This window comes from Myotis myotis, unplaced genomic scaffold (genome assembly GCF_014108235.1).
Source record: "Myotis myotis isolate mMyoMyo1 unplaced genomic scaffold, mMyoMyo1.p scaffold_m19_p_1, whole genome shotgun sequence".
Taxonomy (NCBI): Eukaryota; Metazoa; Chordata; class Mammalia; order Chiroptera; family Vespertilionidae; genus Myotis; species Myotis myotis.
The window spans coordinates 175,334,758-175,362,342 of record NW_023416313.1 but is presented as its reverse complement, the minus strand read 5'-3'; the positions used below and the strand labels follow the sequence as shown (position 1 = coordinate 175,362,342).

The 27,585-nt window shown below is 36.8% G+C and overlaps 1 protein-coding gene across 4 annotated transcripts in view; it reads left to right on the top strand.

Moving 5' to 3' along the window:
* The first annotated feature begins 504 nt into the window (after positions 1-504).
* The window catches only part of BNIP2 (BCL2 interacting protein 2), a 40,949-nt gene continuing 13,868 nt past the window's right edge, over positions 505-27,585 (top strand). Inside the window, exons 1-11 of one of the 4 annotated variants that reach the window (XM_036303332.1) lie at positions 505-742; positions 4,770-4,876; positions 7,881-7,948; positions 8,370-8,546; positions 10,076-10,252; positions 13,318-13,420; positions 14,224-14,355; positions 15,498-15,584; positions 15,705-15,803; positions 16,862-16,897; positions 19,392-24,002. In XM_036303332.1, the coding sequence (XP_036159225.1) occupies positions 4,827-4,876; positions 7,881-7,948; positions 8,370-8,546; positions 10,076-10,252; positions 13,318-13,420; positions 14,224-14,355; positions 15,498-15,584; positions 15,705-15,803; positions 16,862-16,897; positions 19,392-19,443 (981 nt within the window). In that variant the 5' untranslated portion in view covers positions 505-742; positions 4,770-4,826 and the 3' untranslated portion in view covers positions 19,444-24,002. Of the gene's footprint in view, positions 743-4,769; positions 4,877-7,880; positions 7,949-8,369; positions 8,547-10,075; positions 10,253-13,317; positions 13,421-14,223; positions 14,356-15,497; positions 15,585-15,704; positions 15,804-16,861; positions 16,898-19,391; positions 24,003-27,585 lie in introns of those variants that run through there. The other 3 variants (XM_036303358.1, XM_036303342.1, XR_004966743.1) reach the window with 3 other exon arrangements.

The window sequence follows — 27,585 nt, the reverse complement described above, 5'->3', positions numbered from 1 at the left end:
TTCTTATCTTACCAAAGCATGGTTCACAACTAATTGGAAATTTTAAAAAATAATAATAAACTGATCACTTCCCACATTACAGTTTGAGAATTCACTGTTTTAAGGCTGTTCACCCTCGAGTTTTACCAAACTCTGGATGCTTCTGAGGGCTCGTTCCCCAAAATGAGGCCTCGGATACCTTTCCTCCCTTCATTTTGTCCATCTTATAATATACAGTTACTGTAGCGATCCATAATGCCAACATAAAGAATATAAAAACGGCTATTTGGGACGCTAGGCTGCGTCCCAGCGCAGGTCAGGATTGCGCCTACAGCCTTGGAAGGGCCCCAAACAAGGCGCCCCGCCAGCCCGGCAGTAAGGGAGGACGGCCGCGCGGCGCATGCGCAAGGTGACTCTCCGCGGGCTGAGCGGGTAGGGGAGGGACTCAGGGGTTTCAAGATGACGCCGCGCCTGCGCCTGCGCCTGCGCCCCCGCCCGCGCCTGCGCCTCCGTCTCCACCGGGTGCGGCGCCTGCAAGAAGGTCCGCAGGTAGTCACTTCCGCCGGGGCTGCCCTCTGCATCCGGGTCAGCGACGCCGCTACCGCTACAGCTGCATCTGTGGCCGGGGTCCTGGGCTCGAGTCTCCACGGCGGTCCGAGGGGAGCGGGCTCCGCTCGGCGCTACCTTCTGCGACCTGGCCGTCAGCCCCACGTCGCCGGCCTGGAGGGGCGAAGAAGACGAGGGGGCCAAGGCTTCCTCCGGGGTGAGTGCGGCCCGGGAGGGCTGGGCATGCCGGGTCCGGGCTGGGAACGAGCGTAGGGGCGAGCGTCCGAGGGTCGCGTGCCCCGGAGGGCCAGAGAGAGGCAGCGCGGAGGGTTACCCTTGGTGGGGGGCGCCCTAGAACCTGCCCGGTGGCGCTTCCCGGATCCCGCCCAGCGTCGGCCCCCGCCCTTGGCTCGGCCCCTGTTTGCTTTGCCATCCTTGCACCTCCACCCCCTTTTCCGTTTCTGGGGTTGTACACCGGCTGCAACCTACCCCCTTCCTGACCCTCCACCCCCACACACACCCCGGTCTGGGTGCGGTGACTGGGCCACGTCGGTCCCCTGTTTGTGACCAGCCTCCGTCCCGGTGCAGAACAAAGAAACCTGGGCTTCTCATGTGCCTCCTACCTTCGCAGAGTCAACACGGAAGCGGCATCTGCCATCAGGGCGTCAATAGACCTTCCCGCTTGAAAAGCCGGGTTTCTGCGTGCATTCGGACGCTATCTTTTGCCTAAGTATCTGGCGGAAAATGGTTTCGGTGTCCTGGGTGCATTTGCTGCCACTGGGGATCGAGGGCCACTCACGTGAAATGAAAACTTTATTTGGTTCTGCTGCTTTGCTTTGAAACTTCCCTTGTCTATTTCGGGAGCTTTTTTTCTGCCAAGAGCCGTTTGGATATTTCTAACATCATTCGAGGGCCACTCAAAATTATCAGCTTAAAAACTAGCCCGCTGTCTTGGGTCGTCCATTTAATTAAGGCACCCCGAATGCCTTGGCAGGGCCAGGCCACATGATTTACCCGGCCAGACGCTCCCCGCCCCTGGAGGTGGTTCGCAGCGCCTTCCACCTAGTGGAAGTGTGTGATTGCATTTTTCATCCTCACCTTTTTTTTTTTTTTTTTTTTTTAATGAAGAGCTCTATTTCTCCTAATGCTTAACTTCTTAACTTTTTAAATTAAATGTATTCTTTCTCTGATCGTTTGTAATTCGCAATTTGTAAATGATAAGATTCCTCAAAATTGTACCTGAAGTTAGTTATTACCCTGCAGGCTATTTTCTTGATGATCTTACACTCCTTCTCCTGTTTCTTGTCATTTTACATTTTCTCTGAGCTCTGTTAGTCTTCATAATCTTCTCTGTTGCAGCCTGCTATTGTTGGGCTTAGACAGGAAGTATTACAGGTCCGCGTCTGCAAACGTGTCAGTATTGTTGGCGTCCTTAGGCATTACAAGACCTTTGAAGCTAAGTGTCACCAAATCTGGCATTACAGGCTTATTCTGTGTAAAGTTGCCAGTGAACTGGAGACACTGCTGTGTTAGAAACAGTCTAGGCCTGGGAACCAGGGTGTAGTGTCACTTGCCTCATCTATGTGATAAATCGAGGATAATAACACTAGTGTTTTTTATACCTTACAGACTTGTTGGTTGGCACATATGAAATGATGAATGTGCAGGTGGTTAGTAAATGTGAAAAGCCCTCTTTGGGAAAGCAGTTCTGTTCATTCCGTCAGGAGTAATGCTGGTAGAAGGAGCAGGGAGGAAGGAAGGCATGGAAGAAAGGAAGTAGTATATTTAGCCAGATCTGAGAAATTAACCCTGGCTGGCGGTGGATTGAAAGACATCTTATTAAGCTTACCTTCTGTAAAGCAGAATACTAGCATAATATGATGATAGTAGTATCCCAAAATTATAATATTTGTAACTACAAGAAAGTGTTAGAGATCAGTTATTAGACTTTAATCCTTTAAAAGGTCTCAGCATGTGTCTTTTATAGGTGGGATAATTATTCTTTGCTTTATTTTCACAATTTTAAGAAAAGTCATCACCATTATAATTTTTCTTAAATTTTGTGTTAACATTTCTGATAGAATATCTCATTTCATTCTTTGTTTTAATGGACCTATAATTGACAGAACATGTTAGTTTCAGGTGTACATGATTTGATATTTGTATATATTGTGACATGTTCACCACAATTAAGTCTAGTTAATATCCATCACCACACAGTTACAAAAATTTTTTTCTTGTGCTGAGAACTTTTAAGATCTACTCTTGTAGCAACTTTCAAATATATAATACAGTATTATTAATTGTAGTCGCCATGCTGTACATTACATCCCCAGAATTTACTTTATAACTAGAAATTTGTGCTTTTTGGCCCCTTTCACTCATTTTGCCCATCAATCTGTTCTGTGTATCTATGAGCTCAGTTTTAATTTTTTGTTTTTGTGTTGCTGTTTAGATTTCCACATGTAGGTGAAGTCATACAGTATTTGTCCTTCACTTAGCATAGTACCCTCGAGGTCAATCCATTTTGTTGCAAATGGCAATATCTTCCTTTATGTGCTCAATAATATTCGTGTGTGTGTGTGTGTGTGTGTGTGTGTGTACACGTGTACGTACACATATACACATACCACATTTTATCCATTCACCCATTGATGAGCACTTAAGTGGTATCCATATTTGGGTATTGTATAATGCTGCAGTAAATATGGAAGTGCATATGTCTTTTTGAAATAGATTTTATTTCCTTTGAATAAATACCCAGAGTGGAATTGCCGACTCATATGGTGGTTCTACTTTTATTTTTTTAAGGAGCCTTTATACTGTTATCCAGGTAGCTGCACCAATTTACATTCTCACCAACAGTGTACAAGGATTCTTTTTCCTCTACATCCTCCCAGTGCTTATTTCTTGTCTTTTTTGTACTAGTCGCTCTTACAGGTATGAGGTGACATTGGGTCATTTCATTCTAAAAAACCTACATGACCTTGCTTTCAAGGAAGCAATGACAAGAAAGCATATAGGATTTTTCCAGGAGTGCTTGGTGATCTTCATAAACACATAGGATGGCCTAAATTATTTTCCTGTAATGCTAACAGTGTTGCCAAACTCATAGGAAAAATGAACATAAATATTTAGAATGAATCCCTTTCACTTAAATGAGGAAGTGAAAAGCTTGCCTGGGCATTTCCTTCTTCCAACTATAATTGATTTCACTATAGATGTGGTTACTAGTACCTATTCCAGCAGCAGTGTTAAGCTACATAATAGTAAAGTTACCATGTAAAATTATAATTCAGACAGTTCTAAATATGATCTTAATATTTAACTTTTGCTTATACTGCTAAGCTGCACTGGGGAAATCCCCTTCTTGGTGATAAAGGAGGAAATTCATTATCTCCTTGATTTTTAATCTCACTAAAGTGAACGACTGTTTTTAATTTATCTCTATGACCTTCACTCATAGCTGGCAAAAGTAATGAAATGCCACAACTATCGTAAGTCGGTTGAGAAATCAGGTTATTCCTGTTGCATTGGGTTATTTTACTTTTATTTTTTAAATATATTTTTATTGATTTCAAAGAGGAAGGGAGAGGGAGAGAGAGAGAGATAGAAACATCAATTATGACAGAGAATCAGTGATCAGCTGTCTCCTGCATGCCCCCTACTGGGGATGAGCCTGCAACCTGGGCATGTGCCCTTGACTAGAATTGAACGCAGGACCCTTCAGTCTGCAGTCCAGCGCTCTATCCACTGAGCCAAACCAGCTAGGGCTACATTGGGTTATTTTAACAAATAGTCTCTTAAATTATTATTTCCTCATTCCTTTTCCCTCGTTCTAATTTACAAAAATGGGAAGCAGCCAGTTAACTTCTAAGTCAGCAATATCCTTCAGTGATTGTGCTTGTATTGCTCCTTTCTTGTTTGTTTCCTGTTATTAGAGCTGCTGATAAAGTTCTTCCAAGAACAGTACTCTCTCAATTGTTTCAACTGTTTTTATCTACCTAGTGTACTTTTCTGCCTAAAGTTTGTGACGAAATGTTTAAGAGTGAATATATCTTTCACTCATTATTTTCTACTCAAATTTCTTTTTAAATGGTAGTTGCAACCCAGTAAATTGATTTTATGACCAGACCATTGAGCTAAAGCTAGGGGTGTGAGCTAAAATATAAGATTATTGTACCTTTTCAGCCAATAAAAAGTAAAATGACAAATAAGTTGTTAAAATTTTTCTCTTTTCACAGGACATTGGCTCTTTGGATTATCAGGAGTTTGTAGTTGACATTGAGTCCAAGCTGAGGATGGAAGGTGTAGAACTTAAGGAAGAATGGCAAGATGAAGATTTTCCAATGTAAGCAGTGCTTATAAATGAAAACAAATTTAGAACAAAACTTCAAACTTTTTATTCTGATGTCACCTATTAAATGACTATTGGGTTTAGTGTTCTGCTTTTAATCTTTAAAAAATGTATTAAATAAGCCGGCTTTCCCAGATCTTGTGGCCGGCTACCTTGACAGATTTGCATTTGTATTTACAATTGTATTGGCACCAATAGAGTTGATTAGAATTGATAGAAAAAGAACAAAGGCAAACCTTTTTATTTCCAATTTTATTGAGAAATAATTGACATACATCACTCTAAATTTTAAAGACATACAGCATGATGGTTTGCAGATCTTATATTTAAATGATGTTTCCATACCATCATGGTTAGAAAACCATCCAGTGCGTAGTAAGGTTCTGTAGCAGTTGCAAGGGATTGGTGAGAGTACTGAGTCATTGCATAGGTAGTACCTGATGATAATAGTAATATGGAAATGCTAATACTCAAAGCAATTACCATAGTCCCATTGTGAGCAATGATTTAGCTTCATCATACATTGTATCATGTATCACATTAAATTTATGCATTTGAATTACATTTGTTTTGTAGGTTTATAATTTTTATATTTGTTTTATAGTTGTGTTTAAGGGCAGTTACATAAGGAATTTGTGTTTACTTTTGTGTTACTGATATAAATATGTCAGTCAACTCTGACAATCTGAAAATATTTTCTTTTTTTTTTTTTTTAATTAAATCTTTATTGTTCAGATTATTACATTTGTTCCTCTTTTTTTTTCCCCCATAACTCCCCTCCTCCCAGTTCCCGCCCCACCCTCCGCCCTCACTCCCCACCCACTGTCCTCATCCATAGGTGCACGATTTTTGTCCAGTCTCTTCCCCCACCCCCAACTCCCCTTTCCCCCCCAGGAATAGTCAGTCCATTCCCTTTCTATGTCCCTGATTCTATTATAATCACCAGTTCATTCTGTTCATCAGATTATTTATTCACTTGATTCTTAGATTCACTTGTTGATAGATGCATATTTGTTGTTCATAATTTGTATCTTTACCTTTTTCTTCCTCTTCCTCTTCTTAAAGGATACCTTTCAGCATTTCACATAGTCCTGGTTTGGTGGTGATGAACTCCTTTAGCTTTTCCTTATCTGTGAAGCTCTTTATCTGACCTTCAATTCTGAATGATAGCTTTGCTGGATAAAGTAATCTTGGTTGTAGGTTCTTGGTATTCATCACTTTGAATATTTCTTGCCACTCCCTTCTGGCCTGCAAAGTTTCTGTTGAGAAATCAGCTGACAGTCGTATGGGTATTCCCTTGTAGGTAACTGAGTTTCTTTCTCTTGCTGTTTTTAAGATTCTCTCTTTATCTTTTGCTCTTGGCATTTTAATTATGATGTGTCTTGGTGTGGTCCTCTTTGGATTCCTTTTGTTTGGGGTTCTCCGCGCTTCTTGGACCTGTAAGTCCATTTCTTTCACCAGGTGGGGGAAGTTTTCTGTCATTATTTCTTCAAATAGGTTTTCAATATCTTGCTCTCTCTCATCTTCTGGCACCCCTATAATTCTGATGTTGGTACGCTTGAAGCTGTCCCAGAGGCTCCTTACACTATCCTCACATTTTTGGATTCTTTTTTCATTTTGCTTTTCCGGTTGGGTGTTTTTTGCTTCCTCGCATTTCAAATCATTGACTTGATTCTTGCGCTCCTCTGGTCTGCTGTCGGGAGTCTGTATAATATTTGTTATTTCAGTCCGTGTATGCTTAATTTCTAGTTGGTTCCCCAATATAAGATCGAGGGTCTCATTAGTTTTCTTGTAGATCTCATTAAGTTTATCGGCGGTTTCTAAACAGTTCTTGAGAGACCTTAAAAGTGTGGTTCTGAACTCTATATCTTCCATTGACAATTTTGTCCTGTTTCTTTGTCTCCGCATTTTGTTATGCTTCCTTGGTGCACCCCCTAGTGGTCTTTGTTCGCAGTCTTATAGTTAAATCTTGATTGTTGTAGCTAATTCCAGGGAGGGTTTGACCTCCAGGCCAAGTGGCTATGAGAATCAGCTGTGTCTGCAGTGAGAGAACTTCTGTCCTCTAGGGAGGTGCTAATCTAGCCTTTGCCTGAGGCTATCCGGCAAATGCCTGTGTGCAGGGCTTGGGCGGGGCGGGTCGCACAGGATCCACAGGGTGGGCCGGAGAGAGCAGTTATGGCGGCTCTCAGTCCTGTCCCCAGGGGCTCTGCCTCTCTGAGTCCCAGCACCCGCTGCAAAGCTCGGAGAGAAAGCTGCACTCGCTCTGACCGAAGCCAGACCAGTCCCGCTTCTCCCGTTTGAGTCTGGGTCCCTAAAGACTTGCCCGGATCTGGAGCTCAGAGTCTGCGACTCCCTCCCGATTGAAAACGCCAACTGCGCCCTCCGCCGCCAGCCCGCTCCGCGCACTCCGCACCTCAGAATTTGACTTCAGCACTGCGCCTCCTCTGAGTGTCCGTATGCGTTTCTCTTTCCTCCTAGTTGTAGGACTTCCACTCAGCCAGCGTTCCTGTGGTTCTGGGTGATGTCCCTTCCGTTTTTTGGTTTCACTTTTGAAGTAGTTGTTCAAGGCAGCAAACTCCGGCGTTAACCTATGCCGCCATCTTGGTTCTTGTGATCTGAAAATATTTTCTTTAAAAGTGTTTTGTAAAGTCAATTTTCTACATAATTGTTTTTATAAGCTTTTTTTTTTTTATCTTCACCTAAAGATATTTTTCCATTGATTTTTAGAGAGAGGGGAAGAGACAGTGAGAGAGAAACATCAAGTGAGAGAGGCACATCAATTAGTTGCCTTCCACACGAGCCCCCACCAGGGCTGGGGATGGAACCTGCAACCCAGGTATGCCCTTGACCGGAATCAAACCCAGGAACCTTCAGTCCGAGGGCCAATGCTCTATCCAATGAGCCACACCAACTAGGGCTATAAGCTATTTTTAATAGAACTTGGGACTTGAAAAAAAATTTTTTTTTAATTTCTTAAAAGTATGTCTTTGTCTTCTAGACCATTACCAGAAGATGATAGTATTGAAGCAGATATATTAGCTGTAACTGAACCAGAGAACCAGCCTGGTAAGAACTTGACACTTTTGGTTTCAGTAAAGTGATAGACTGTGCTATTTTTGAACACATTTCTTTGTCAAGGAAAAAGTATACTTGGTGTTTGTTTCATCATAGAGAGCAAAAGATAAGTTGAATGTTGAGGAAAGAATTTTTGGAATACTTTAGAGGTTTCTGGAAATTTCTATACTAAAGGGATGAGAGTAGATCATTTTTAGTAGTAGAGGTGACTGTGAGATCTGCCTCTATTTAAAAAGATGTATCTTTGCTGGGATACACCATCTTACCATGATGTAGAAGCAGTCGTGATCAAAATCCAAAGTTGTAAATTAGTGCTTTGAGATTGTGTTTAATTTTATTTTTCCTAAGGATGAAGTGGTGGGCATTTAAACATTCCTTCTGATACATCTTTCACTTCGTTTACCCATTCCAGGCTCACTAGAAGTTAATGGAAATAAAGTAAGAAAGAAACTAATGGCTCCAGACATTAGCCTGACCCTGGATCCTAGTGATGGCTCGGTGTTGTCAGATGATTTGGATGAAAGTGGGGAGATTGACTTAGATGGCTTAGATACACCATCAGAGAACAGTAATGAATTTGAGTGGGAAGGTAAATGTTTCATTGTTTTTATCTAACTTTTATTAATGAATGTTTGTCATACATGCGTGTTTTTTGTAATGGCATTCTCATAGGATAATTGGAAAAAACTTAAAACTTGACGTTAAAATTAATGATTTTTTTTTCTCAATTGCTGTGAAGTTACATTTTTTTCATGGTCGCTCCCAAAATATTGCTTGATGATTATGGCATAGTCTTACGTTCAGTTGATCCACTAAAAAAAAGCTTTAAAGAGACATATAATTTAGGAGATGTGCTAAAAGTAGTTAAGGGTTTGCAGAGAGAGAGTCCTAAAGGGAGTTTTTTGAGGATGATTTTTTAAAAAAAAAAAATAGGTTTGCTGATATTGCTGCACTTTGTAAACACCCAGCTTGAATTAATGTATACTCTAGCCTCAGTTTTATATTCGTTATCATTTGTTATTTGAAATCCAAAGGAATTTGCATGTGTTTTGCTTCGCGTGCTTTCTTTAATTAGATACTTGTTGGCTACAGTGTCTTTGTATTGTTGATAATTTATATGTATATACCATCTTTAAAATTATTTTTACTTCAAAGCAGTATTTAGCACTAAGTATATTATCTACAGTGAAGTGTAAGATCCTGGATGTGCTGTACCTTTTGTTCCTTTTTTCTTCCCTGTTTATTGGTTCAATAAACAGTCCAGTAAGAAGCAATATTTTATAAAGATACTGAAATAGTTTTCTGCCTGTGTGTTTTGTTTCTTCTTTCTTTAATGCATCTCTAGTCATTTCCTGGAAGGATATTTTCCGTTAACTGCTTTATCTTGGAAACAAACAACTAACATACAGTAGGTTTCCCCTCCCCCCATCTTTTGGTAAGGACTATGATACTAAAATTTTGAAAATCATTACAGCATTAAAAATCATCTAAAATACGATTTTGAAATATAAATTACACCTAATCATTGGTGCTTATGCTTTGGCTAATGTCAATTTAAAATATACTTTTGCATGTATACTTAAGAATATTATCAATAAATTTCTGCTTTAAAAAACTGATCAAATGAACAGTAATCATTGACTGGTTAACCACTTTCTACTGATATCATAATGTTTGGGGAATAATTTATGTGCTCAATAACAACAAAAAATGATTGGCTCCCAGATAATTAAGTAACCTATAGTGTTGATAACTGTCAAGGACAGTCTTGTTCTAAACAGAATCTGGAAAGGCATTGTAGGACCAGTGTACTAAGATTTTGATGGCTGTATGAATTATCTTCTCTGAACTTACAGATATACCTTGTACTGTAATTTGGTGCTTTCTGAATTAGGCAATACAAAAAAAGTTAAAGAACCATGATTTCCAAAAGCATAAAATGACTTCATCTGAAGAGCAAGCCTTTCCTTCTATTATGAAAGAAATATTTAATATTCCACAAAAAGTATAATGAAAAAGTCTCCAAACATTCTAATTAGATAGCAAAGTGGTTAACATGTAATTTTATTTTGTGGTATAAGTAACAATTTGGGATTCAAAAACCTTTTATTTTGACAGATGATCTTCCAAAACCCAAAACTACTGAAGTTATTAGGAAAGGCTCAATTACCGAATACACAGCAGAGGAAGAAAAAGAAGATGGACGACGCTGGCGTATGTTCAGAATTGGAGAACAGGACCACAGAGTTGATATGAAGGCCATTGAACCCTATAAAAAAGTTATCAGTCATGGAGGTAAGAGTTACCTAAGATTGTTTAGATTTTTTACTGCAACATCAGAAACCTAATTGCTTAAAGAAACTCTCCCTTGAGATATTATGTAATTTTGAAAAAATAATAAATATTTATCATGCCATTTTAGTAACATAACAGGTTTGAACTAAAAGAATAAAACCAGCATTTAAAAATCATTAATACATGCACTATAGTAAGTTCAAAAGTTCTAAGAATGTGCAATGAAAATTCTCCCTCCCACCCTATCCCTTGACACCATCCCCAAAACTGAGACTTTCTCCCCTTTTGTATCCATTTATAATTTATATATGCAGTGAAATGTTCTAAACCGTTTTTGTAGCATTTGCAAATTTCTTTTTTTTCCAGCTTCATTGAGATATAATGGACATATAACATTGTATTATAAGTTTAAGATGTATAGCATGTTGATATGATACACTTGTATATTGTTAAGTGATTGCCACCATACCCTTAGCTAACACCTCATCAGATTACATAATTACTATTTCTTTTTTGTGGTAAGAACATTTTGAAATCTTAGCAACTTTCAAATACATAACACAGAATTACTAACTATTGTCACCATGCTGTACATTAGATCCTCAGAACTTACTCATCTTCTAACTGGAAGTTGGTACTCTTTGACACATCTCCCCTTTTCCTGCATCCCATAGTCACCACCATTCTAGTCTTTTTTTCTGAGTTTGGGTTTTTTTTAGATTCCACATATAAGTAATATCATATTTGTTTTTATTCTGTCTGACTTATTCCACTTAAAAATGTTCTAATCTTAAGTGTACAGTTCATTTAGTTTTGACAAATACCCATATAACCATATATACCCCTATAGCCTACACCCCTAGACATACAGAACATTTTCATACTCCCTCCCAAGGATTACCTCTCCAGTAACCACTATTCTAATGTCTACCCCCTAGTTAGTTGTACCTGTTATAGAATTTCATGTAACTGGAGTCATATGGTGTACACTCTTTGATCTACTTCTTTTGCTCAGCATAATGTTTTTGAGATTCATCCATGTAGTTGCCTGCATCTGTAGTTTATTTCTTACTACTTAGTGGCTTTCCCTTGCATGGGTAAGCCACAGTTTGCTTATCTAGTCTTCTTTTGATGGACATGTTAGTTGTTTCAAATTTGAGCTATCATTATTAAAACTGCCATGAACATTCTTATACCATCTTTTATGATTTAAGTAAAACCTGGCTTTTTAAACTATGATTCTTAATTTACCTTAAAACCCTGAACAAATCATTCATCTTTACTACAAAGTAGAAAACCAGTTCATTCCACATTTTTATGTAGGTTCTACCTTGCATATTTGTGGGATATATAAAAATGTAAGGCTTTTTGTCCCTTCCCCTAAGAAATTTATAAGTCAAATAGGTAAAGCTATGAAGACAATTATAACTTCTGTCAGTCTGTCTTTGCTGTATATAGAAGTTTACCTTGGCATTGTGCAAACGGTGCTAGAATGTTAGTGCTAGCCAAAATGCAACTCACTCTGTAGAGTGTGTCATGTTACCTGAAATCCTTCTAATGCAGGCAGGGAGCCACGTAGGTCAAGCTGATAGGTTTTATCATATAGAATTATTTCCACTTAATTTACTCTCTGCCAAAGGCCCCCCCTTGCTTATTTCTATAGTCTTCATTCATCTGAGAACAATTTACTTGAATATTTGCAGTTACATTATTCTGCCTAATTTAATCTTACCCGGATGAAAAACAAAACACCACCACAGGATAATATAGATCAGGAAATCCATAGACATATTAATTCAGATAGTTCATACAAAGCAGGTTGTGAGACCTAGCTCATGGCTTAAACACAATGTTTTTCAGAAATAATACTTTGTTTTTCTTAAAATAATTAGGGCAAGTGTATCTTACTGAATTTTTCACTATATTTTGTGACTAAGGGATTAAGAAAGATAAAGATTTTAATGTATTTGAAATGTTCAAATCTTTTTAGTGCATGTTTGCAAACAATAGAAAAGAAAGTTACAGCAAAAATATTTGTTATTGCTTACACTTAATATCTAAATATTACAATTCAAAAATACATATTTTAGCTCTGTTTTTCTAGAATTATATCAGAGAGATGATGTTTGTTTTCTTAGGTATTAATGCCCTAAAATCTACAAAACAGGCAATGTTGAACGTAACTCTTTTTTATTTATTTATTTATTTATTTATTTTGTTTTTGTTTTTGAAATCCCCACCAAAGAATATTTTTCCATTGATTTTTAGACGTGGAAGAGAGAGGAAAAGACAGAGAGAAATATCAATATGAAAGAAACACATCAATTAGTTGCCTCCTGCAGGAGCCCAGGCCGGGGAGGAGCCTGCACCCCAGCTACGTGCCCTTGACTGGAATCATACCCAGGACCCTTCAGTTCACAGGCTGACGCTCAAACCAGCTAGGGTGAACATAACTTTTTTAAAAAGCATCCGTTTAGCTCAGTTGCTGTGGCTCTGTTGGATGAGCGTCATCCCATGCACCAGGAGGTTGCTGGTTCAGTTCCCAATCAGGGAACACGCCCAGGTTGCAGGTTCAATCCCCAGTACGGGGCCTGTAGGAGGCAACTGATCGATGTTTATCTCTTCACTCTTTCTGTCTCCCTCTCCCTTCCCCTCTCTGAAATCAATAAAAACATATATATTTTTTAAAGACTTAAAAAAAAAAATAAAGCACCCACTCTAACCTGAGTTGCATTAGAATGTTTTATTGCAGGTATTGTTGTATCGTGTCTGCTGGGTTATATCGTTATATTTGTTTACTTGTTAAAACAAGTCTGACTTTCTGATTATGCTGGTTTAAATGGGTTTCTGCTTTTTATGTCCACCCTTTCCTCTTCATCAAATGTTGTTGTTGTCTTTTTGACAAGAGGGTATTTAAAGATCTAAAAAAAAAACACACATACAACTTTTTGATCCAAAATTTTGTGGAAGGTAAACCACTTATACTCTAGCAACCATACAGATGTCCTCTGAAAAATCTTCAGAGTAAAATCATGCTGGTGATTTTATCTTTGGTTTCTTTTCAGGATATTATGGGGATGGATTAAATGCCATTGTTGTGTTTGCTGTCTGTTTTATGCCTGAAAGTGGTCAACCTAACTATAGATACCTGATGGACAATCTCTTTAAGTATGTATATCTTCACAAAAATGTTTGGACAGAATTCCAAGTTAATTAGATGTCCAATTTAAGGAAGTGAAGTTTAGCTGGGTAAAAATTAAAAATATCCCAAGTCTGGTTGTCTTTAAGTACTTATTCTTTAGCATTATGAAACTATTTGTTTTTCAGCTTGACTGAAAAAAATTGTTATTTTAAAACTGGAAGGGATATTTCAGATGATCTGTTCCAGCCTCTCTATTTTATAGTTGAGGACACATTGAGGATAAAGAAGTGACTTTTTTTAATTTCAAAATTACATGACTAAATTACATTTAGCCCTGAAAAGCCAAATGTAACTAAGCTGACTCAGTTCTATTGTATTTCCACAGAGTCATTCTGTTTCTCAAATTCGTGAAGTTTTTTAAAAACTTCATTGTGGAAAGTTTTAAACATATACAAAAGTAAAGAGCAGTGTATTGAATCTTTGTGTACCAGTCACCCAATTCCACAATCATCAATTTAGACTTCATTCCCACAATTCAAACTTCCCCCACTGTATAATTTTGAAGCAAATCCAGACATCATATTTCATTTATAAACATTTCAATGTGTATTTCTAAAAGGTAACTCAACCAATGTTATCCCAATAAATGTAATTAATTTTACAAATAAACAGAAGATAACTTTAAAAAAAAATAACCATTATACCAACTAACGCTGTTAAAATTTTAATTGGTTTTTCTATCATTGAGGGGAGGGAAGGGAACTGTATAATTTGGATAACCTAGTTTGGTTCACAGAACTGTTATTTGAAGTTTTAATTTGCTTTTCAGGTATGTTATTGGCACTTTGGAACTATTAGTAGCAGAAAACTACATGATAGTTTATTTAAATGGTGCAACGACACGAAGGAAAATGCCTAGTCTGGGATGGCTCAGGAAATGCTATCAGCAAATTGATAGAAGGTACTATAAATACAAGTTGACAGCTAGTCTGAATAATTTTTATAATGGCCTTATTATATTATTTTCTGTTGACACTTAAAGGTACCATGTATATACTTCCTAAATTACATTTATTAATTTCATAGAAAGTTTCTATTTTCTCAGTACAGTATTTTTAAATGTTATGAAGGAAATTAGTTTTGATCTGTTTTATAAAGAATAACTTTAATTCCTTAAAACAGATTTATATAATAGCTCTTTATTCCTCCTTATTTATACCACACTGAACATTTTCCAGTAATTTACGTTATTGGGAAAGGATGGAGAACTTGGTACATTTTCTATTTTATTACATTCTGAGTTTTGCCTAACTTATAGTGTTAGCATATTTTATGTTACGGTGCTTATTTAGCTGTAATCTTTCTTTGGAATGAGCTCTAGAAGTGTATTCTATTGGAAGTTAGTTAGTCATCCATGCTAATGGAAGGAACTTTGTTCCTCTGATTGGTTTGATTTGACCATAACTAATTCAAGCTAGTTTAATCAACTCAGACCCATTAATAGGTTTCTCTTCATACCTAACCATGACATGGACTCGTTCTTGTCATTTCAAAAAGATTCACAACAATCACTTTATTTAACTGCAAAATATGTGTGATAAAAGTTATCTGGTCATTTTAAATTGTCTAGAATAATGCCTTTCATTTTTAATAAAAATTTTAGACTTTGTAAGAACTCATGAGATCCAATTTATGCTGCCGGTTACTGTGGTGATCTCCACCCCCAACTTTTTGCTTGCACAGTGCCTTTCATGGTGTTGAGGAAATTAGTACCAGTTTCTCCCCAGTCCTGAAAAATGTGAACAGTTTACTTCTGTGTTCAGTATTAGCCTCTACCCTTGGGTGGCAGTCCTGAAGACAAGTGCTATACATAAATGTAGCCAAAAGAAGTAAAGTTTATTTCATACCAGTAGGAGGGAACATCACAATTCAAGAGTGCATTATCTTGTATTTGACGGAATATCACATCTAAATGAGAACACTTAGGTGAGGGATTTTCAATTAATTTTTGTTTCAACTTCCATATACTTGTTGGTTGCTTAACTTTTAGCATTAGAATTTGTAGAGCTTGTTAAATTTTTCTTTCTTTCTTTTTAACTCCAGGTTACGGAAAAACCTAAAATCTCTAATCATCGTACATCCCTCTTGGTTTATCAGAACACTTCTGGCTGTTACAAGACCGTTTATTAGGTAATTTTTTGAATGCCATTGACATTTTTAAAAAGCAGGAACACAAACTCCTTGTATGAATTTCTTGTCAGTGCTGCTGGTCAGAAATATTGAGGTAATTATTTTTATTTTCTTCCATAGCTCAAAATTCAGCCAAAAAATTAGATACGTCTTTAATTTGGCAGAACTAGCGGAACTTGTCCCCATGGAGTATGTTGGCATACCAGAATGCATAAAACAGTATGTTTTGTTTTATTTCTTTAATTGTATTGGATCTTTATATTTTGATATGCAAGAGATAAATATTTTTAATACTCATTTTTTCTCATTTCATAGCTTATAAGTATTTTGTAACTTCTCTTGTTTTTTGTAACAAAATAAAAAAAGAACAAGCTAGCCCTAGCCAGTGTTGCTTAGCAGTTAAGAGTGTTGGCCCAAGCACTGGAGGGTCTTCAGTTCGATTCCCAGTCAAGGGCACGTACCTGGGTTGCAGGTTTGATCCCCATCCTTGGTCAGGGTAGGTGCAAAAGGCAACCAATTGATGGGTCTTTGTTCGTGTTCTCTCTCTCTCTCTCTCTCTCTCTCTCTCTCTCTCTCTCTCTCTCTCTCCCCCCCCCCCCTTCCCTCTTCCTCCCTTCCACTCTCTAAAAATCAGTAGAAAAAAATACCCTTGGGTGAGTATTAACAAAACAAAAGAAGAAGCCATTTTCCAGCACCTTCCCCATAATTCACCATTTTCTTCAGTCTGTCAGTTGAAGAAATAGGAAGTATTATTTCTGGTTGTGATTCATTTATATTTGTAAAGACTGGCTTACAGTCTGAGAGATGAGTTCCTGATTGGTCAGTGCTAAAGAACATTATCCAAACTTGGGCACGCTCATGCTGCTCTCCTAATTTGAGTAAAAGCTTGTCATGACATTGAACAATATTACTAGAGAAATAAAATGTTATTTAGATCAGCATAGCCTTAATACTTTCCAGTGACTAGAATTTATTCTGTTTACCAAATTAACTTCTATCTAACTTTTTTAAAAGAGCTTGGTAGAGGCTTTTAATGTAAAATACTTGAGTATCACGGTGCTATAATGTAGAAAAAGTGTCTTTGTTCTGTTAATCTGAGGTTTTAGTCTGTTGAATGTGTCAAAGCCAGATTTCTTAAGTCAGTTGTGATTTTCTGTAGTACTGTATTAAATATTTTTTATTTTGCCTGCAAACCTAAATGATTTTAAGTGCCTTTTTTGAGTTTTTGTTTATCTTTATAACATGTGTATTTACTCAAATAACTCTTCCCTACCAAGGTATGAAGAAGAAAAGTTAAAAAAGAAACAAAAAAGGTATATGCACACCTTGACTGGGTTGCATCTAGACTAGTCCATTTGCATTGCACAGACTAACTTCCTTACTGGTTGGTTAGCTTGTAGACAAAGATAATAGCATTTGTAAATATAAGTACACCCCAGAATCCAAATGCAGAGTGAATCCAATGTTCCTGATGCTGCCTATGGCTTGGATTTACTCTGTTTTACACCATATATATTGCCAATTAGTAATTAAAGGCCACAGCCTGTGCTCCCTTCTTTTGGGTATAAGTACTTACGGTAAACCAGAAGAATTACTAAGAATACAATTTGAAAAATCAATTATTTTTAATATTTTATCATTTTTACCATATTTTTAAATCTATAATTTGTGCTTTCGAATTATTTGTGCACTTTTTAAAGACGTTATTTTACTTTTCTGGGGTTAATGATTATATTTAAAATGCACATATTCTTTGGCTAACCAACATTGATTTCTTTGTATGCTTAAATGGCCTGCTAACCAGTCAGATTCTACATGTGATAAAATACCTAAAAGATCAATGTACCATTTAATAGTTAAACACCCCGCTTTCCATCTTAATTTTAATTTTGAATACTTCTGCTTTGAGCATAACAAACTATTATCTATTAATACCTTGGCATAGAAGATGAAAGGCAAGGGTATAAAACAGCTACATTTTATATAGTAATTTTAAAAAGTGTAGGATTTGGATCTAACTTGTTAATGGACTTAAAATATTGACAATTAAATTAGCAATACAGTTTAATGCAATCTTTCTTAAGAGTTAAGGTGAGAGAGATTTATGTAATTATCATTTTGACCATTCTAAAGAACCAATTGTAAGTAACTGGAACATTCTTAACTTTGGACATATTTTGTCTCTGATGATGAGCAGAAATTCAGTTGACCACGTGATAGAATAATAGCTTTACATTTCTATATGACACTTTGCAGTTTATCAAATAGTTTAACAGAGATATGGGCAGTGATATTTAGATCTTGCTAATTTCTCGTTCCTTTCTAGGCATTGGTGTACATTTGTTAGATAAATGGCTGAAATTAAAATTATAACCTGTAATTGTAGAATATTTTGAAACCAGCTGCTTCATGGATTTCAAAATGAATTGCCTTTATTGATGAAATCTGCTATATTGTGCCTTTTTACCAAGTTCTTAGTATTTAGTTATCTATTAAGTGATTTAGGCATCAGAAAAAAGTGGAACTGTACTTTTTATTTAAATGTATTGTTTGGAACCAAACACTACTATTTTATCGTGTTGGTTTTTTGTGTTTTTTTCTTTATGTTCTCTTTTTTTTACTTTTGTTTAACCTTAATAGAATCATTATGTATATCTTTTAGGCACTTCTTAGTTTTTATATAAAGTTTAACCTTAAAAAATTCATAAATTCGTGTTAGCTTGAAAATGATAACATTCAAATTTTAAAAATAGAGGGGCATGTTTTTAAAACCAAAAGTTATCAGGCTAAATATGGGGTAGCTTACTTAAAGTGAAATCTCTATGATGAGTGAGTACTGATGAAAAGGACAGTTCAAAACTGAGCATTGAAGTGCAGTCATGCGTCACTTAACGATGGGGAGGGATGTGTTCTGAGGAATGTGTCATTAGGCTATTTTGTCATTGTGTGAACATCCACAAACCTAGATGGTACAGCCTACTGCACATCTAGATTATATGATACAGCCTATTGCTTCTAGGCTATGTACAGCATATAGCTGTACTAATACTGAACATGCTATAGACAGTTGTAACACAGTGGTAAATGTTTGTTTGTCTAAATAATTCCAAACATAGAAAAGGTACAGTAAAAATATAGTGTAAAAGATAAAAAATGGTACACCTGTACAGGACACCTATCATGAATGGAGCTTGCAGGACTGGAAATGAGTGAGCGGTGAGTGAATGTGAAGGACTAGGACATTACTGTCTTGTGTGTGCTATGGCCTTACAATATCACTAGGTGATAGGGATTTTTAGCTCCACTACAATCTTGTGGGACAGTTGTCATATATGTGGTCCATCGTTTACTGAAACATCGTTACCTGGCGCATGACTGTAGTGGCATTTTAATATACCCCTTAACAAAATCATTTTTGAAAGAATTGTTTTTCCTACCACTCGCTTTTCACTTAGATCCCTACCCCAGCTATGCTACAGTCCAACATTTCAGTATGTCCTGTTGTTCAGGATGTAATGTTCAGTAAAGTTCAGTAATTTGAACTTTTAATAAAGGTTATGTACATTTATTTGTACATAAGTATTTTATAATTTTTAAAAAACAACAGGTTTCTTGTCAGTGTTCTCTTGACTTTAAAAATTATCTTTCCTTGTTGGGGAAATGTTTGGTAACCTTTTTACTGTGTCTGCTTCTTGGCAAAGCTTTGTTTTTAACAGAATAATATTCTATGCTAAAAGTAATTATTTTTAAGAAGAAAATTATTCAGTTGCTAGTGTTTTATTATCTATATTGTTTTTCATTAAACAGAGTTGATCAAGAGCTTAATGGAAAACAAGATGAACCAAAAAGTGAACAGTAAGTTTGGCATCTAGTCCAAACAAGACTGAAGAATGTGCTGATGAAGCAGTGCTCTTTTTGCATTTATAATGAATGCATTTATTGGCCCTGATTTTTATGTAACCTGTTACAAAATCGACTTGACTTTTTATCAGTGGACTTTTGTATAAGGGACTGTTCACTACTGTTTTGGTTTGTAAATCTCTTGAATTTAGCTCTTTACTAGCTAATGATAATGTAATCATTTTATATTTTATATTGCTTAAAGCAGAGATCCACACTTTATATAAAGTGGTTTTTGCATTTGTTTATTGAATGATGCGTCTTCTTCAGTAAAATATTTATATGCCTAATTGGTCAAGGAAAGAGATAATATATATTTTTATGTTTTGAGCAATATTTTTTAATGTATACCTGTCTTTTGGAAGAATATGCAGATAAATAAGACCATGATTTTGTAAAGTGCATGTTAGAATTTTTGTGTTTTATAAAAGACTAACTACATTTCTTGGGTAACTTAAAAAAACGAAGTGGCTCATAAGGTTAGGGACAATTAAACTGGTTCTCATGAATACCCAAAGATCATGCATATAATCTAAGTAGATTAGTACCATCCTAAGCTTTTTTAATCACTTAACATATATTGTTCCTTAATTCAGAAGCACAATTACAAGTGTAATGCATACTTTTTCCTTTTTAAACTTAAAGACAACTTAAAAAGCCAGTTTTAGAACTGGAGAATTTAAGAGGGTAAGAATTGATGTTTGTACATATATGTATATATATGGGACATTTTATTTTCTGGCCAAAAGACAGACCTTTATAAAAATCTTAGATTTGTTCACTAATGTGAAATAAGCTGTGTCCAGGGTATCACTGTTGTGAATTTGTGTGGGTGCAGAGAACATGATGAGTTATTCACTGTCACTACTTTTTTGTAGAAAACAGGAGCTGCTTTTTTAATTGCTCCCAATCTGGGCACTTTACCATAATACTTCCCTATCAGTTATTTGGACTTGGTAGGTAGCCAGTACAGTATGTTTTCACATTTCCTATAAGTTAAGCTATTTTCTAAATCATAGAGCATCATTGTATTATACTGTTTTGGATGACACATTTGATATAGCATATAAACTCCTTGTTTAATTTGGTAAATACCTTGACTCTACATTGAAATCAATTGTACTTATGCCTCGAAAAAGAACTAAATTTACCCACAAAGTCATCCTAAAAGCCGATTGATCTAATGTTGTGTCATATACTTGTGTGACTCATACATTTGGTAAATTCCAGATTTGAGGGTCACATCACATTCCAGTCCTTCCTATAAGGTAATTTACAAGAGCGTCCTGGAGTAGCATAACTGAAGTGGATGAGAGCTAAACTTTTAAGATTCATCCTATCCTGGACTGAAGACACATGTGGCTTTTACCACTTCCGCTTTTAGTATAAAGTTCCTGTTACAAAAGGGAATTTTTCTTTACCTTTTGTGTTCTTCAGTCATAAACTTGCATGCTAACTTAAGTCCAATTAAGGGGGATGCTGGAGGATTCCCAGGATGAGATGCCCTCAGTTGCCTCCTGACTTGATTTGGATCCAGCAGCTATAGGCAGATCCCAAACTAATGTCACTATAGTGAATAAAATCAAACCCTTATTGCTTGCTTAAATGTTAGAAACACTTTGTACTGAAACACCAAATTAACATTAATTTAGGTATTCCTTCTGACTTCACTATATAAGGATTATGAATAAAGGATAATATTGAATTTAATTGTGATTAGAATCTATATTTGTAGAGTGCTTTAGCCTTTTATCTACAAGTCTTCATCTGGCTCAAAATGGGCTGAGCTTTATTAAAATGGGTGGTTTTCCTCTACATCAAGTACCCAGTTCAGTTTCAACTTTATTGTGTTTATTGGCTTTTCCTTTTGTAAGCATTGTTTCTAACTACAGATCCAACGTGTTACAAAAATGATGTGTTCTTTAAATAATTTTTAAAAGTAGAATTAGCCTGTATTCTATTAGAACATTAAGATTCAGAAGGTACAGTGATAACACTGGAATATAACAAAAGGGATGTGCTGTGAGTCACTAGATTCAAAGGATACCTGCTCTCACCTACACCTTAATGGAATCTGGTATAGGGACATGCCCCATAATAAATGTTTCATAATTGTAAGACTTAAGACTTAAGTAGGTTAGAAGAAAAGCATTTATTAAATTTGTAATTTGTAGCTATGTTAACATTTCCCCCAAAGCATTCAATTTTAATTTTACACTGCTGATCGAGGTCAAAGTACAGATATTTATATTATTTTATCTTTCTGCTGGGGTCATGGATCTAACTTAACTGGTTTAATTTGATGATTCTTTCACTCTTTGTGTTATACTTGGGCTATGAGTGCCTTTTTTTAGTCAGTAGTTTCTCATATAAAGTAATTTGTGTTCTACTTGGTTATATTCCTAAGTACCACCAAGGAAAGATGCTATATTGACCCCATAGTTTAAGCTTAATAGTCTAACTCTGGAAATCAGGGGATGGGTAATAAAGAAATATGATTCTAAGTAGAGCCCAGCAGGTAGTTGGAAAAGGTAACAAAACAAGGAAGTAAAAGAAAGAAAACTATGAAGGGGTAAAGAGTTAGCTGTTATCTAAGATGCCACTGAATGTGTCCCTGTTACATTCATACTGGCAGCTGTTGGTACCATTTTGTGTATCCAGCAGGAAAACCTACATGCTACACACGGAATATGTGACGGGGGAAAGGCTGATACTTATAATGATAATTCATATTTTCTCCTGCTATGTCCCTTCATACAGAAGCAAGTTTGAACAAAGAGGGTCAGCAATTTATAGTGCACAAGTTAAAGTTTAGGACTAGGTTATTTTTCATATGTCATGGTTGGTAAATATTAATGTAGTCTTCCAAAATAGACATCACTATTTAGTAACTGCACTGAATATTGAAATCTGCTGATTGACAAGTATATTTTGTTAGATAGGAATTCTTCAACTGTAATTCCAGAATTTAAAAAAGTAAGAAGTCTGGTTTTTGATCGAGACTTTGTAAATGGCTCTATAGTGTTGCTATTTGGCTGTTTTTATGTGAGTGCTCAGGGAATTTGAAAGTGATTTAATGCAAGCAGTGGCTTTTTAGATTTCTCAATTGATAGATAAATTAGCATTAGGATATGTCAGATAGAACAGGCTAGTTTCCTAATGAGATTGGTAAGGTTGTATATAATGTGACAGCAGCTTCATTTTCCCTTTTCCTGTGTCATACGGAAAATTGCTAATATGGTTCAACCAGAAGGGAGGAGGGGATAGGCTAAAAATAAGAGATTGCTATCCCATTTTATTTTGTTTTCATGCATATATTTTCCCCATCATATTTAGATTTTTGAGAAATGGATTACAATTCTCAGAAGGATGGGATGGGTAGAGGAATTACTGTACTTACAGTAATAGACCAATTATTCTATTAGATTTTATCTTGTCATAGGGAATAGGAATTATATAATTTGAGCTGCCGAGAGAGTCAAGAATTTAGACTTGCATAGGAAAGTCAGCAGGATAGGGAAGTAGGAGACTATCTACTCGATGCTCTAAGCACAGAAGAATTGCCTACTACCTTTAACTCCCCTCTTCCTGTCCCAGGATTCTGAATGAATTCGAGTTAGACCAATGGTGAGCCCCTGTAATGCAATTTTCCTTTAAAGTTATAAATAGTAATTGAAAATAAGGTAATGTGTTGAGCAGTAAGGAGTGACACTAAAATTTGAACAGAACTGTAACTTTGTTGTATATGACAGAGCTACTTAATATTTTATGTTTTGAGAACTACTTTAAAAAATGCTACAAAAAGTTCACATGAAGCACTTAATAAATCAAACAATAGATGAAAATCAAGGTATAATGCTTTCAAATTAAAGAATTACAGTAAGCTGTCCGTTTCAGATAGCTGTCTGATTCTGTCTTATAAGACATTCTACAAGAAGCTAAGACATTTGCATTTAAAAATTTTGTTTTCATATTCTTTGTGGATAAGGAGGAACTTGGAAAACATAAATTAGCTCTCTACTGCCCTTTTTGTATATGGACTTTCTAAAGTTTGCTCCTTAAACAGTTTCTTTACATACACCTAGCTAGTAAATATTGGTGCTGTTCAAGGCCACTAACTTGCATAGCCCTTGGGGCATTATTCAAATAGAAAAAAATTCAGGGTTTGTTCGATACTAACACACTTTGATATGTATTTCAAAAATTCAAATATTTTTCTTATCATTGGTTCACATGTTGCCATTTAAACTAAATTAATGTACTGTGATAATTTTACTACTAGTCAGATGATTTTGCCTAGCTTAGTGCTTTCATTTTACAGTGTTTGAGAAATTCAGTTCTGATTGGTGGCTGTGTGTGCAAGATGTTTATGTGGTCCCTGAAAGAAATACTAGGGTTGGTATTGATTTACTAAGGAGATGTAATATTTTATTTAGGAATACAGTAACTTGTGTCCTGATCTGTTGCACATCGTATTTTTGCAACGTTAATGAATTTAAATAAATTAATTGGAAAGTTTGTTTTTGTCTCATTTTATCACATTTTTTCCGTCTTCTATTATGATACTGAATTTTTACACTGAGTTGTCTTTCAAATCGTAGACCGTTACTCTTGATTCTCTTCCTATAATCTGGTGCTGCTTCATATTGTCCAGGGGCCGTGAAGAGTCCACCCTGCTTTTAATTTTAATACTATCTTGTTTGTGTTTGTTTTTTAAATAAATTCCCAGACTTTATTAAAATTCTTTAAGATCTTTTATAAATATTGACAAGATCTGATTAAATTGAATTCCAAGTGGGTATTATAATTCTGTAATGAAGATTTTTTTTAAATTTTATTTTTCAGTTACAGTTTGCATCTAACATTATTTTGTATTAGTTTCAGGTGCACAGTATAGTGGTTAGACATCTATTTTACAAATTGTTCCCCGGTTAAATGTTATCTTAACTATAACCAAACTTTGTGTTTCATAGTTTAGAATTCTTTTGGTTAGTGGGCAATCCAATGATGAAATCAGTTCAATAAGTGGCTGAACACATGGTACAAATGACAACCTGTATAGCTTATAGACCTGTTTAGAGGATCCATCTAGCACTTATTTTGCATTTACTCCTTAATCATTAGTCAGACACTTAATGGCAAACAGCTGTGCACATTACTGCTGCTTTTATTCCATAGGACAGCATTTGGGATTATATAAACTCAAAATACAGGGTGTCCCCAAAAATGTATACACACCTTTAATAATTATTAATTCCAATGGGTTAAGTCTAAAAAGAAACATCAATTGAGCTATCAGTTAAGTGTATACATTTTGGGGGAACGCCCTATATAAGAGTATTTGTCTTGCATTGGGAACAAATAGCAAATACAAATTCTCCCAAATTGAAGTTGTTCATGAATCATAAACTGAAAGCTTTCTGGGGTAAATTAATTGCAGCCCTAATTTGAACGGTAAATTCCTGGCATAATTTTAAGAATTTGTCTTAAATCTAGCATTGCAAGTTTTAAACATATTAACCCTGAACACATCTCAGGCATAAAATATGAATGCCTTGCATTTTCTAACTGTGCACCTTACAGTGGAGAAGATTATTCTTAAAAATTATAATTCCCTTATGAACGATTTAGTAAACCTGGTGAATTACTCGAAACAGTTAACTGCCCTGGGCCCCATGCCCCTCCTCTCTTCACAACTCCGCCCTCCCCTCGCCTAACTTGAGAGGCGTACCGGAGGAGTTGGTGGGCGGGGCCTCCCTGGCCCCGCCGTGACGCCACTTCCAGGTTCTGCGAGCACTTCCGGGTCGTTGGCCTAGCTGTGCGGTTTCTGCGGCTGCCAAAGAGGTGCTGAGGGAGAGGTGGTAGGAACCTCCTGGGCTCCTGGCGGTGCTGGTTCTGTCCGCTCCGCGGCGGGAAGCGCCTTCCGCACAGGTACGAGTGATCCTTTCCCGCTCCCAGTGCCGGGGCTGCGGTCGGTCGGGTCTTTCCGAGGGCTGCATGGAGGCCCTTCGCTCCCGAGCCCCGGGTCGACCTGTTACCGACTTCAGTGCCGGGATGGCCCCGCGGCCGGGGCCCGGGAGGAAGGCGGCGGAGGCTTGGTCTCCCCCGGCGCCCGCCGAAAGGCGCTAGGGGAGGCCTGCGCCCGGCCCCGCGCCCAGCTGTGCCAGGTGTGGCCAGGTGACTGTCCAGCACCCAGGCTTTGGGGTGGGGGCCGAAGCTGGGAGCGCGCTCCCTCATTCTTGTGCTGCTGCGCTCGTGTGAAGTCCGCCTCCCGACTTCATGCGAACTTCGGCAAAGGAGTGAATTTAACTGGATAGTTTGATCGAGGACGAGGACTTTTAGTTACTTCCAAATGAGGGACCTTCTAATTTAATTTTCCTTAAACTGCAAATGAAAGAGTAGTAGATTTGTATGGCTGATAACATATCTAAAATATCTCAACATTGCGGAGGAGTTTTTAAGATCTAAAATCATTAAAGCAAGTAATGGTATATATTGTAGAAATGATCACCACCACCGTAGTTTAAATTTGTTTTTCTTTCTTTGTGATGACTTTTAAGATCTCTCTTAGCAACTTTCAAATATGCAATGCAGTATCCTTAACTAGTCGGCATGCTATATGTCAGTGATTTTCAACCGGTGTGCCGCAAAATTTTAGTAATTAGTTTATGTGTGCCCTGAGATGAAAAGGGTTGAAAATCGCTGCTATATATTATATCCCCAGGACTTTATAAATGGAAGTTTGTAACCCTAGGACAGTTCCCCGCCCCCCGACCATCACTTTGTTGTATCTGAACTTAGTTTGCTTGTTTTGGGGTTTTAGATTCTATATATAAGTAAGACCATATGTCTCTCTCTCACTTATTTCACTTAGCATAACGCCCTCAGGGTCCATCATGTTGTCGCAGATGGCAAGGTTTTAGTCTTATGTTATGGCTGAATAGTAAGTATTTTATTGTATACTGCAGGACCTCAAATAAAATTGTTTGATTATAATGTTGGTGAAAAAAAATGATTCCAGGGCAGCACCACTATTCGTGTGGAATTTGCATGTTCTCCCCATGTCTGCATGCGTTTCTCCAGGTGCTCAGGTTTCCTCCCTCATCCCACAGATGTGCACATTAGGTGAATTGGCCTGTCTACATTGTCCCAATCCGAGTGTCTGTGTGAGATTGCACCCTACATGGAAGGGTGTCCTGTCCAGGGTGGGTTCCCACTTTGCACCCCAAGCTGCTGGGATAGGCTCTTGCCACCTGTGAACTGGTGATGTTTTGTGACTAGAAATAGCCGTTGCATCTTTTCTAATGCCAATACTGGACAGTTAGATTACGATTGATTTGTAATATAGATCAAGAAGCTTGATACCTTCAGCTCTTTTTCAAGATTGTTTTTATAATTTTCTTCTAATTACAGTTGACATACAGTAATATATTAGTTTCAGGTCTATAACATAGTGATTAGACACATAACTTAGAAAGTTATCACCTCAGTGAGTCTAGTGCTCATATGACGCCATACATAGCTGTTACAATATTATTGACTATATTTCACATATTGTACTTTACATCCATCCCCATGACTATTTTTATAACTGGTAATCTGTACGTTTTAATCCCTTCACATTTTTTACTCAGCCCTCTAACCCCTCTCCCATCTGGCAACTTTCAGTACTCTGTATGAGTCTGTTTCTGTTTTGTTTGTTCATTTGTTTTTTAGAATCCACATATAACTGAAATTAAATGGTATTGGTCTTTCTCTGTCGGACTTACTTCACTTAGCACAATACCCTATAGGTCCATTCATGATGTTGCAAATGGCAAGATTTCATTTTTTATGGCTGAGTAATATTCCATTGTACATATATATGTATACATCTTCTTTACCCATTTGTCTACTGATGGACACTTAGGTTGCTTCCATATCTTGGCTGTTGTAAATAATGCTGCAGTGAACATAGGGATGCATACATTTTTTTGAATTGGTGTTTTGTGTGTGTATGTGTGTGTGTATATATATATATATGTGTGTATATATATATATATATATATATATATATATATACACACACATACAAAGAAGTGGGATTGCTGGGTCATATGGT